Below are 13886 nucleotides of genomic sequence, written 5' to 3' on the forward strand. Positions count from 1 at the left end.
GGCCTTCCCCAACAAGTGCAACAAAGAACCATGGGCACCCATGATCCTGTTACTGGCTCACTGGTTGTCCTTGTTGGACCACTTTTGATAGGTTCTATCCATTGCATACTGAAAACACACAATAAGACCTGCTGTTTTTAGAGATGCCTCGGCTTAGCTGTTAGATTTTTTTCTTTGTCCATTAAGTTCATTAAAAGCATACAATTGTTCATTTTTGTTTTCACAGACTGTCTGCAAGTTTACTGATCATTGGCAACATTTCCACCCATATGATAAAAAAGAAAATGTTGTTAGACCAGTCCATCTGCTTCCATTGCTCTATGGTCCAGTTATAGTACCCACATGGCCATTGTAGGTCCTTTTGGTGGTAATCAGGGACCAGCAAGGGCAACATTTCAGCAATCTACTAGATTGTAAACTCTGCAGGGGCAGAGTCCTCTCCTCCTGTGTCAATTACTGTATTCGTCTACCATTTGCAACCCCTATTTAATGTACAGCGCTGCATAATATGTTGGTGCTATATACATCCTGTTTAATAATATTAATAATAATAAGCTGCAATGCATTGTTCGTTCTACTACCTTTGGGCAATGACCAAACATTACATTTTTTATTAATTTGTACTTTGTGGATCAGACCAGAAAGAATAGACTTCCCCGACAAAGTGCCTTGGGCACTCATGCCTCGGACACTGGTTCATTGGTTGTCCTTGTTGGACCACTTTAGATCGGGAACACCCCATAGGACCTGTTGTTTTTGTAGATGCTAGGACTTAGTTATTACAGTTTGTTCTTTGTCAAAGTTCGATGGAAGCTTACAATTGTAAGCTTCCATCGAACTTTGACAAAGAACAAACTGTAATACCTAAGTCCTAGCATCTACAAAAACACATCAACTTCCAGAACTGATATTGGTCGCCCAATATATTGACCCCTTTGCCTGGTGCCACTATAGCAAGATAATGATCAAATATAGACAGAGTTATTGGCTTCACCTGTGACTGGTTTTAATGATTTGACTATATAAGTTATCCTGAGGTTTTACCCTCCGCTGCAGTTTCCTTTCTTCTGCCCTAAGAAGCACTCAAATAATGGTGACCAGAACCCAGCAAGGGGCAGACCCATGGCACACTAGGGTCATAATGTAGGGGTTTGGTAATGACAGCCATCATTCTACATCTAGTGGTAGAGAAGAGGAACTACAGGGGATATAAGGTAAGTTTAACAGCAAAAGCTATTTTTTTGTTTTTACAGATGCAAAGCAGCAAGGAAAGAAGTGTTCAATTATTATGCGAGACCGTCTGGTTTTCTAAAATTCTAAATTCTCTATCTTTTTCTAAAATTTCTATCTTTTCTAAATTAGCTTATTGAAACTCACTTATGCATGACATTACTCGGAGAAGAAGAACTACTGACTACAATATTATTCCAGCAGCTAGTCTGCTGTCAGAACTATTTTGTGTAATATCATTAGGATGACAGAGATTCCTCGATGCTCACGTTTCAATCCGCGCCGAAACCAAACTCCACTCTAGAGAAAAAAAGTCTTCTTTTCAAGGTCCATTATGCTCTGTGCTGATAAATAGCAATCCCCACTACATGAAACATCCATTAGTGAAACCTTTTAATACATTATGAAGTAAACTGCTAAAGTTGGAGCCATGGTTTGGTTATCTTATTAATGTGTCTCTCTTTACTAATGCCCTTTCTTGCAGCATTTTACTGCTTTAGGTTTAACGCATTGTATTATGCTTGCTCAGCCAGGGTGTTTAATGTGCATAACATAACTTTGCAGCTATGCCCGTGATATATTTTATTAAAAAGATTAAGTTCTTCTAGAATCTGAACTTTCAGTTCTAAATTATTATGACTCTGCATGCTTAAGTTATATAGAAAGTGTTAGGGTTTTTTTAATGTTAATGTTGGACTCATCAGAAAAGAAGAACCTTGGCTTGGGGGATAACCTTAATGGTTTTGGCCAAAGTACAAACTAATATTACATGCATTCATGTGCTTTGGAGTGGAAACATGCAATAAAAGAGGCCCTGTCTCCTACTTAAAACATTGCAGATATAGGCTCAGAGAAATCAAGTAATGTATTTGCTGATTTGCATTTTTATGTTTTTATCACTTCCGCGTGAAAGGGTTGATTCACTAGCACAGCCAACTTCTCCCTTCCATAGTGTTTATCTTTTCCAGTTGTCTAATTAATGTCTATGTGGGCCCAGCTCTTACTTCCCTCCCTTTATAACCTTTTATATAGCTACTGGGGAGAAACAATTGTCCTATATAATAAATGCATAATTGTAGTTTCTATAAGACTTTATTGCCTATGGGAATGCTGCAATTTACATTTAGGTATACATTTTTATTTTTTGGTAATTTTAATAAAGATATCCATATTTCCCCTGTTGCTTACAGCCTTCTGGAAAGTTTCATCTATGATGTGATGTTTTTTCTCCTACCTGTGGCATTCTTCTACATAACTCTGGCCAAAGTTGGAAATTAAATGATATACGGTACAAGGTACATATTGTATTTTAACCTTACGGGGAGCGTGGTGGCTCAGTGGTTAGCACTCTGGCCATTGCAGCGCTGGGTCCCAGGTTCGAATCTCGGCCAGGAGACTCTCTGCATAGAATTTTCAGGTTCTCCCTGTGTTTGCATGGGATTCCTGGGTTACTCCGGTTTCCTCACATTCCAAAAATGTCCATCCATTGCGGATAGGTAAAAAAAATTCATGTGGATAGGTACTTGGTTTCCCCCTTAAAATTGACCGTAGACTGTATGGTAGGGACATTTGATTGTGAGGGACAGCTAGCGACATGACAACGACTTTGTAAAGAACTGCATGTTATGTCAGGACTAGATAATAATAATAATAAATAATATTAACCTACACTTATATGCATACAGATGTCTTAATATGAAGATTTGTCTTATTGTGGACAAATTAAATGGTGTTTCTCCTGATGAATCAGTTGTGCGAAACGCGTTGAGAAACATTTGTTGATTTATGAACAATAATGTCAATTATGGTCACATATGTTTGGGATTTTATATTGTTCAAATAAAGTATGTATTCACAATTTTACTAGTCAACAGAAAAAGTCCCAATAATGTTTGTTTGGTCTTATAAAATAATCCTAATACTATAATATATAGAATTTTGCTAAGAGAAATTACAAAAGTTTCACAATTGCATTTTATTAGATCTGTAGGAAGATCATATTTGAAGCCATTGACTTGTAAGAGGGCTTTTAAAGCCATGATTTCTGGCAGTCTCATGTAACATGTCTCCCGTCTATACCCATAATCCATTCTCCACCTATGGCATGTCTATAGTCTCAAAGCATCACTCTATACACGTCTTCCATCTCTGACAGCTTTCTGTAGCATTTCATTCACTGAATTTTATGTGCGGCCCTTTGATCATGTCAGGGTCCATAGTAAGTAAATTGCCCATCAATGCTCTAGAGGGACCTAAGAGTTGGGAAAAGAGCAATTTCTCTTCTTTGATAAGTAACCACTGACATAAATGACCTTTTAAGCTATCTGTAAGAGGTAAGGGGTGAGGGAGGATCTCCGACCATCATACTAATGTATCGGGAGTCGTAGAGATAGCAATTATTGTTAAACCACTCTCTTTCCTTGGCTTTGGATAAAGTTGCCCCTGCCATCTTCCCTACCCCTGCCCACCACCGACCCTGGCACAACACTCACACCAAACACCTACAAAAGTCTGTTCGTGCAGCTGAGCGTAAGTGGAGAAAATCTGGCCTCAGCGCTGACTTCATGGACTACAAAGCCAAGATACAAAGCTTTACCACAGAGCTCACTGTCACCAAACAAAATTATTTCTCCGCAGTCATTTCCTCTCAAGCCTCCAACCCACGCAACCTCTTCTCAACATTTGACTCCCTCCTAAACCCCACACCTGCGCTGCCCCAACTCTCTGGAATGGTCTTCCTCGTCCTATTCGGCTTGCTCCTACTTTCTGCTCATTTAAAAGAGCACTCTAAACCCATTTTTTCAAATTTGCCTACCCATCTTCTTCTGTTATTTGAAACCATCACTACTTCCCTCCACTACATATCTCCCATCCTATTGTGTGTAAATTCCCCCACCTACTAGATTGTAAGCTCTTTGGGGCAGGGTCCTCTCCTCCTGTATCAAAGTCTGTATTAGTCTGTCATTTGCACCTCTATTTAATGTACAGCGCTGCGTAATATGTTGGCACTATATAAATCCTGTTTATTATTAATATTAATAATAATAATAATTATTATTATTAGTAGCGGTTTCCTAAGACCTGAAAGTTATTAAAATTTTCCAAAGGTTAAAAAAAAGAAAAATCTTATAATCCTTTAAAGGGAAAGCTTTGAGTTTACTGGGGCCGCAGACATCACATCCAAGATCATGGTGCCTATCAGCAGTTTCACATCACTCAAACACAACTTTACGACTTTGCACACTTTTTTAATGCATCCAGAATGAATTTAGTTAATATAAACTGAACATTTACCTATGTTGTTGTCTTATTCACCATCCAGTTTTACTTTTTTGAGCTGTAAACTTAAAAGCAAAATTTAGCAGATTGGAAAATCCAAATGGCATACATGTTCCCAATTGCTGGCTGACCCATGTATGAAACTAAAGAAGGAGAATAGCAGGCCCAGAATTTGTAGACAATGGCAGCTCCAGGTTTCCCTTTAACCTTGCCAAATGCCTTTTCCTTAAACCTTACAAGAGAACCTCCCGCTGTTATATTCCAATAGGCAAACAGAAGCAATCAGAAGGTTATATGGCTCTTTTCAATTAGCAATCAATGATTGCCAATTACAGCAGAGAATTCTGACAATCAAGAGGATTCTATCAAATATAATGACATCATACTGATAAGAGAGTTCACCTTGAAATGTCTGAATTACATTTTACCACAATGGAATATTGAGTATTGAAATATTTCTTTAAATGGGAATTAGAATGTAGAAACATTAAAAATCCAAGCAGACCTTTGTACCTCGGGAGTCAGGTGGAATGTAATGGTTCCCACACAGAACTATTGTATTAAATAGTCCCAGTCCAATGTCAGAATTTGCAAGTAGATGGAACTGCCAGAAAAAATTCATTATAATAGCTCTTTGCCCTCAAAGAATCCATAAGCCCTTTGCTCCACTATATGAAGGGTTTCGGAGCAATGTGCAATTCCCTAGGAAATCTATAAAATCTATACAACCCTAGGCTGTCCATATTGTGCATTGGTTTAGGAAATCTCTAAAATCTATGCCTTAGGCTGTTCATATTGTGCAATTTCCCAGGCTAGCTGTAAAATCGAGGGATAAGCGAGCGAGATTTTTAAACTCGATCTTGCGGCGAATTCGGCTGTTCTCGCTTACGGAAATTGTAAGCGAGAATGGACAGTGTAAATTCGCCAATCGAGATCAAATTTTCCGTAAAAAAAAAAAATTCTAAAAAAAAAAAAAAAAACCCAAGTGGGCTGTGCTGATCAATGAATGCATTCATTCATCAGCTCAGTGTGCGATCCCCGGGCACTAGAGGTTAAATGGGTCTCACCATTCAAAACCTCTAGTGCTCTCGGATTCGATTGAGCGTCATCAGGATTTTCCTTTCCTCAGACATTCAGAGAGCACTAGAAGTTTTGAATGGGGAGACCTGTCCACATTTAACCTCTAATGCCTGGGGATCGCACACAGGAGGATTCCCAGGGCTGGAACTTGGGTCAGCGAATTCAGTTCACCGAAATTTCGTGGACCCATCGGAAGTTCAGGAAACTTTTTGCAAGAATGTCAGAGACATTCTCCCTTATCCCTGGTAAAATCTATGCCATTCAAGGTTCCTCAAAAACCATTACTCAAATCAAACGTGCTCAGATGATGCTGTTGAGGTGAGTTATAAAGTGGACCTTCTATTGCTTGCCATGAATAAGATGTTTCCTTCTCACTGCTTTCAAACTGATAGCTTTAGGTTGATTTCAAGACTGTAGGTACTTTTGTACTAGACCCCCAATCTAAGTAGCATTACTTTAGCAATGCTGGAACTGAAAGAGGAAGGGGAGGGGGGCAAGACGTTTACCTAGTATGGGGTACAGAAATTTCTGATTTTGGTCCTGCTTGGACATTTGAAACCCAAAGAGGAATGGTCTTTCTCTACAGCATGCTGGCAGTGACAAACTTCTCTGTTTATGCTGTGGCTGCTTTAGAAAGAAAGTGAAAGGTTAGACTTTTCACTTTTTAAAAATTTTTATTTTATTGGCCATTAAACCAAACTGTGCTTTCATAATTTCAGGTATCTTCCTGACAACAATTGATGCTGCTGTGTGCTTAATAAACTCATAAACTATGGAGATGGTTTACTAAAGTAATATGCCATGTTCATTTGAAGCTTTTCATCATTCTGAGTTTAGGTACGATTTAAGCGAAATATCCCTTGAAAGGAGATCATTCACTTTGCTATGTGAACAGCTGATTTTCCTTTTATTTTGCCTATATCTTATCCTTTGTTCACTGATTTCATACACTGTCAGCAAAGCTCTGACTATAACATAAAAGCTGATTTTAAATTTTGTGGTTTAATACAGCCATCTTTCAAAAAAATCAAAAATTTTAAACATGGCTGTGTACGAGTGATGCCAGGAAGGAAGACATCACTCAAGAACCGTCAATCAAATGAAGTTCCGGGTTCCCCCTCCATTCTCCAACTCTCTCTTCTCATTCTCTCTGTTTGTTTCACTTCATTGGGCCCTGGCGCGAGCGTTCCGTCTAGCACAGGCTGGAAAGACAACGTCTCCTGGGAGTTCAGCTTGACAACGAGCACTTTTTGGAAACTTGCTATTTGTAAGCCAGAAAATCTGACAGCGCAGTAAAGATACCACAAAAAGCTAAATAAATGTATTTGGCATCCAGTCATATATTGTTTGTGATTTCTGTCCAATAGGTAGAAATCCTCTTCAACCCCAGCTCACAATTTGGCCATGCTTACAGGCACAAATATTTTAGGAGAAAGCAGAATCTTTTATTTATGGCTTTGCCTGGTGCCACTTGCTGTAATCAATTAAGAACCTAGAAGGCACAAAATGGCTTTCCAACTCAGCCGTTCATAAATGACCTCAAACACTTTGCAATATTCGGCCTCTGCTGTGACTATGGAAAAGACTGCCTGATCCGCCAGATGAAACAAATGCATAGCGTGAGTTCATAAAAAGCTTCTGAAGCCAAATTGCACTGCAAAGATCCTTTCCTGGTGATTGGAAATGACGTACGATGTAACACAATGGAAAAAATGTGTAATAGTAATTACAAAGGCTTTAGTTATTAACTCAGTGGAAGTAAGCTAAGGAGCACAGTAATGCAAAGAAACCAATTAGAAACCAGCCTTGATTTTAAAGAAAATCCATTTTTTTAGGTTTTGCCTGGATTAAGAGATGGGATAATACATTTTACTTGCAGCTCCACCTGTAGGTGAAATCTGGTATTGCTGCATGATCATTTGGGTGCAAGCCATGGGAGAACCTGGGTGACCTGGAATAGATTTACACCAGAACTGAAAACATTTCCCGACAAATGGCAAAATACTTTTCATAAATTTATTCCAGGTTTGCTGAATCACCCTGGTCCACTTAAAGTCTTTCCTCTCCAGGTTTGAGTAAATCAGACCAGTGTCAAGTCAAATCAAGACCCATACAGATGCCCAACTGTCAGAACAATTGTTTATTCAGGCCACTATGTTCTATGAAATGGCAACCACAATGGTCGGCGTTAGCTGTTCGCAACATTGTGGGACTCTGGTCCCTATGCTAGATTTTCACCCAAGGCCATCCAAAACATTCATCCCCAGAGACAAAATTTAGTGTCTGAATGGAGCTTTACTTATTCACTGGGAGAAAAGAAACAACACAGATGCCACTTATGTGCATTACTCCTGTAATGAATCATAAAAAAGAGGAGGAGGACATGTTATAATCACAGAGAGGAAGGAAAGAAGGAAGAAATTATCTGAGGGATAGAGGAAGAGGATGGAAAGAAGGAAAGCAGGCAAGAAAATGTAAAGAAAGAGGAAGAGAGGAAGAACAGCATAAAGAAATTATGGAAGGAAGGATGGATGTGGTGGAAGTAATAAAAGGGAAGGAGAAAGAAAGAAAAAAAGTAAAGGAAGGAAAGAAGAAGCTTATCTTTTTGCTCTTTGTAAGAGAAAGTCCTTAGTTTTGCACGACATTGTCCTCTTAGTTTGTTAATGGAGTTGAATAGAATGGTTTTGGTCCCTTTGTCCCATTATTCCTTAAATGGCTCTACAATGTAGAATAATCTGTGTTTGTCCTGAAGAAGCTATACCTGCGAAACGTGTAGAGACACACAAAGGACTACACTAACTTGATGGAAAAACTTGTTGCATAAGAATGTAGCGATTTTTGTGGAATGGTAACTCTGCAAAGAGCAGAAAGGAAATATGGAAGGAATAAAAATGAAAAAGGAGGAGAAAAGGAGAGAGAGAAGGAAGGAAGGAAGGAAGGAATGAAGGAAGGAAGGAAGGAAGGAAGGGAGGGAGGGAGGGAGGAAGGAAGGAAGGAAGGAAAGAAGGAAGGAAGGGAGGGAGGAAGAGAGGGAGGTGGGGAAATCATGAAAGGAAGAGAAAAAGAGAGAGGGGAGGAAGGGAAACAAAGGAACTGAAAAAGAAAATATAGAAAGAATAAACATGAAAAGAGTGAGGTAATGATAAAAGGAAAAAAAAGTGAGAGGGAAGGAGGCAGTAAGGGAAGAAAGGAAGGAAGTAGTACAGAAGTACAGAAACATTAGGAAAAGAAAATAAGCAGTAAAGAAATATGCAAAAATAAAAATGAGGAAGTTATGAAAGAAAGAAAAAAAGAGAGAGGGAAGGAGGGAGAGAGCATGTAAAAGAAGGAAGGAAGGAAGGAAAAAGAACAAAAAGAAAATATGGAAAGAATAAAAATGCAAAAAGTGAGGAAATGTTTAAAGGAAGAGAAAAAAAGAAATAGGGAAGGAAGTTAAAGGAACAGAAAATAACATACAGAAAGAATAAAAATGAAAAGAGTGAGGAAATGATGAAAGGAAAAAAAGTGAGAGCGAAGGAGGGAGTAAGGGAAGGAAAGAAGGAAATAGTACAGAAGTACAGTAAAAGTAGTAAAAAAAGAAACAGAAAGGAATTATGAAAAGAATAAAAATGAAAAGGATGTGGAAATTATGAAAGAAAGAGCAAAATGAAAAAAACAGTGAGGGAAGGAGGGAGAAAGTTAAAAAAGGAAGGAAGGAAAAATAAAGAGGGGATTCATAGAATGGAGAAAGGAAGGCAGGGAGAGAGAAAATAAAGAATCAATGACAGAGAAAGGGAAAGGGAATTAGTGATACAGGGAAGAGAGAAAAGAAAGAAGAATGAGGAAGAGAAAAAATGAGAAGGAAAAAGAATGGAAAGGGAGAAATGAGGAAAGGGGGAGGGGGTGATGGAATGGGAAGAAAGAGGGAACAGAGAGTAAAGGAAAAGAGAGAAAGAGGGTGAGAGAAAAAGAGACAAACAGAAAGAAAATAAAGGTGACACAAAGAGAATGAAGTGAAGAGCAGAATATGGAAGTTCAGAGGAAAGCCGGAGGAGATGGATTTGTAAACTATATTTCCATCATTACAATAGCTTAGTATCTCTCCCTGCACCTGTGTCACCATAGATCTCCAGATGCATTTCATTTGATTAGTACAACAAATGTAAACATGTTTCTGTTATACAATTAATTACACTCTCCCTATCACACATAGAGAAAACAATTTCATCAGCCATTGTGATTGCTTCTACAAACCTTGGGTTTCCATTGTTAATATAACAAATACACGTATACTGGGTACATCAATGACAGCGAGAAATGATGGCAACTTCCAAAACTGTCATGAGAGCTAACATGGATTTGTCATCATTAGTGATACACCAAACATACACACAAAGTGTCGCAGACAACTCACAATATATGATCAAACACTGGAGAGCGCAATACATGATCCATATCATGGGAAAAGCCATTGCTGATATACTACAGCTGTGTAATGATGGAAAATACAATAACTCACAGCAGCCAATCACTTTTCACATAAGAACTGGCAAAATAATGATAGATGATCACATATTTTGTCTATGTTTATATATGTTTCTAATAGTAATGATCTATGATTCTCTTTGGGAAGAAATAACTGCAAACAAGAACAAACTGTGCTTTAAACATTTTTTTTAAATATGTTACAAACTTTCTTGTTGCAGGATGCCAGTGATAAACTGCAAATGGCTGAAGCAATGTCAACCTGCTGTGCAAACACCTTCAGTTGTCTATATTGGACAGGCCTGATAGGAAGCCTGACAACAATGAAAGGCTGACAACACGGCTGAAATGCATTAGATTAATGTTGTCAGACTGCAATTGAATGTTATATCACTGGCAGGGTATCCAGGAGTTCAGAGTTGCCAATGATTCCAAAAAAAGGTTTTGCTTTTAGGAAAATTGAGCACAATTGAGCAAGCACTTTTTATATCACATTAGATTGTGAGCCCCTTTGAGGGACAGTTAGTTACATGACTTTGTACAGCGCTGCATAATATGATGGCGCTATATAAATATTGTGTAAGAATATTAATATCAGTCACCACCTTGCAACTTTCATGCAACTTAAAAAAGTCAGAGTTAATTTACAACTACTGATCTGCGCACTTCTTCCAGGACAGGGATTTAAAAATGACATTAGATCAGCATGAAAGCCCAGCAACTGGTGTTTTTAGGGGAAGTCATCATTGGCACCCCCTGTGAAGCCCAGCAGAAGGTTTCATCTCGGGCATCTGAAGAATGCTCAGAGTTTTACCTCTTTTGCTGACTATGTGTATGGACTAGCACTTATTTACCTATGCCAAACAAAGAGCTAAGAAGAGATCAACTTAGCAAATAAATCCTTATTGTGTCATCGGTAAAGACAGAATGCAGAATGAAACTCAACTGAGCAAAACCTATTGGTCAAAGGGAGGTATCAAAACCTGAGCTCGTGGGTAGAACACTTCAATAAAATAAAAATATATAGCTTTGTTCTTTCTAGATGCAGCAACACATGCAAATGAAATATTGGACTATGACAAGCATCATTAGTTTGTTTTAACAACTATTGCATAAAAAAAGAAATCCACAGTGCAATAAAACTGAATAAACCTATAAATCAGGAGAATCAACTCTCCATTCATTGGGAAGTAGACGTATATCCTGTGGGCATTCATTGCATTGGATAAGAATAAACTAGAGATATAGCAAACCTTGGATCTATTCTTAATTTTACCTACAACCCACATGCACAAAGCTCCTTTCAAATTTAGAAATGAATAAAAGACACATGAACTGTTGGTAAGAACGACCTTTTGTATATCTCCACTGCTTTTATGTTCCAGAACAATACCCATAAACCTACAGCTGAAGGCACCATATAAATATTTAATTCTGAGTTAACCCAACCAAATATAATGTTTAAGGTATAGGTGAAGACTGGTGGGTTGAGTGGCTGAGTCAGCTCCGGAGTTCCTACGTCTTCTATACTTTAACAACAAGATCATTATGTTATAATTGCCAACTCTTCTCCTAACCACTTAGGGGCTTTGGGTGTTCCCACCCACCGTTGGATATACTAACCCCCCTTGCATTCTCTAGAATACAAAATCAATTTTGGAAATCCAACAGAGTGAGTGGGAACCCCCCATGGTAGCCTCAGCAGGTGTCCAGGCATTGGAGATCCCACCGGTAGAGTTCCTCAGAAATATAAAACCTTCAATCAGCATCTACCAAACATTAGGTTTGACTAATTATTAAGACAAAAAGCAATGTGGAAGTAGAAAAACACACAGCAACCAACAAGAACTCATTCACTTGCCTAAAAAGCACTGAGATGTTTGCTATACACAAGTGTACTTGCATTGATCTGCTTACTTATTAGATGACCCCATTGGTGTCCATCGGTTGCAATAGGCACAGTTCTATAAACCTAATGAAGATTGCATTGTCTCTAGAGAATATGGCAAAGCACCGCTCCATCATCTGGACAAGATTCATCAAAATGTAATTTTCTCTTGTACAAAGTGAAAACAAATAGCAATGGGGCTTACCAACATTTTGGAATATTTGAGTCATGTTGAAACTCTAATATAAATCTAACTAATCCATGGGCATCTAATCTTATCCCATGCATTGCACAATGCGGAGACTTTTTATGATCTATGGCCTGTGTACCTGTGATATATATAATAAAAAAGGCAAAAAATATAATAAACGACATAAAAGAACATTTATGTGTCTATTACCTTCTAACAGTCCACATAAAGGTTTGGAACTCTAAATATCACCTGCATAGCACCAAGGAGAAAGAAAGTATTTGCATTTCAAAAGCCCCTGCTGGCTTCTTCATTAAAAGACTCAGTGATCATTTTATATACAAAACTGAATTTGTAATAAACTTACATAGCTGAATAATAAATGATATATAGTTAGGACTTTATGGATTTTTTTTTCAACCAAGATGAAGCCATGCACTTTATGTATTGCAAACCATTGAGTAATGATCTTATATCCAGAATACATTAGCAGCCTGAACTCTGATCAGTTGCTGTGGGTTATACAAAATATACAACTCACATTTAATGTCTGTAAGCCATTGTCAAGGTAAAATAAAAGTATTGCAACTTCATTGTCAAATGATCAGAGTCTGATTTCCCTTCTATCAGCATATAATGAAGGGAATGATTACATGTATGACATCTATCATATATCCATGAGGACTTGTGATGACTCAGGATCCAGTTAGAGAGAATATTCTGCAACTAGACAATGAACTAGAGCCCAAGTGTCATTTGCATATGTATCTATTTTTCTGGGTGCCAAGTAAACCCCAAAACACCTCCCCAAAAAATTCCTCCTAACCATGCAATACAAACCTTATCATGTAAAATGTGATATCTGTATTACCTTCTAATGGTCTGATTACCCATTGCTGAGCAGTAATGCATTAACCATTTCGCTGCCACATGCTGGAGGTTGGTAGGGATGGGGGGGGGGGGGTATTGAATTAGCGCAGCATCCTGATTCCTTGGTTCCTGCTTCTGCTTGCTCCCTACTCAATGCTGGACAATGGCGAGTAGAGAGATGGCTTTGCTGCTCCTTACCATTAGATCTCCGGACAATATTCTCCAAAAAGGTGTTTTGGGGGGCAACCAGACCTCTGCGACCCCCTGCCATGGTCAATGTAGCTGCAGTCCAGAGGTCTCAGGATAGTGGTGGCAGAAGTAGAGCTAGAGCTCCAATTATTTCAAGTGAGGTCCTCATGGTCCTGAGTAGAATCCAGCTCAGCTGCATGTGTAGAAGGGAAGATCTCCCAGCCATCCAATCACTCCCCCCACCCTGCTCTGCCCCCCACCAGCCCCTGGATCCCTCCAGCCTTCCCTATGCTCCGATGGCTGCTCTCCAAGGTGCTGAAAGCAGGACCAGCAGCACATCGGAGCTGTAACCCGGCTATGGCGCCTCTGCTACAGGGAGATCACAATCTCTGGGCTTTCCAAAAATATCTGCAGCTATTACAAGGAATCCTAGAGAGGTGGAGGGGGCTGGGAAGGCTGCCTGCACTACTTTGTGACATGGAGCAAGCATGCAGCCAGTGAGGGCAGAGCTACTGATCTGGTTATGGCGAATAATCTATAGCAATCATCATAGCAGTCAGGGGTTGGCATGGTGCTTCCTATAAATATTCTTTGCATAGATGAGTTTGAAGCACTGATCTGAAGCAAGCATGCAAGCAGTGAAGGCAAAGATATAGCATCAATTTCTTAGAATCAATTACAAATAGTCAGGGAAGT

The 13886-nt window shown here is 38.9% G+C and overlaps 1 protein-coding gene across 1 annotated transcript in view; it reads right to left on the reverse strand.

Moving 5' to 3' along the window:
- Positions 1 to 13281, reverse strand: part of KCNH1 (potassium voltage-gated channel subfamily H member 1) — a 221179-nt gene extending 207898 nt beyond the window's left edge. The window contains exon 1 of the mRNA XM_072409818.1: positions 13200 to 13281. Within this exon, the coding sequence (XP_072265919.1) occupies positions 13200 to 13272 (73 nt within the window). The 5' untranslated portion in view covers positions 13273 to 13281. The remainder of the gene's footprint in view (positions 1 to 13199) is intronic.
- Between the last annotated feature and the right edge of the window lie 605 nt (positions 13282 to 13886).

The sequence above is a fragment of the Pyxicephalus adspersus genome, chromosome 4, assembly GCF_032062135.1.
Source record: "Pyxicephalus adspersus chromosome 4, UCB_Pads_2.0, whole genome shotgun sequence".
Classification (NCBI taxonomy): Eukaryota; Metazoa; Chordata; class Amphibia; order Anura; family Pyxicephalidae; genus Pyxicephalus; species Pyxicephalus adspersus.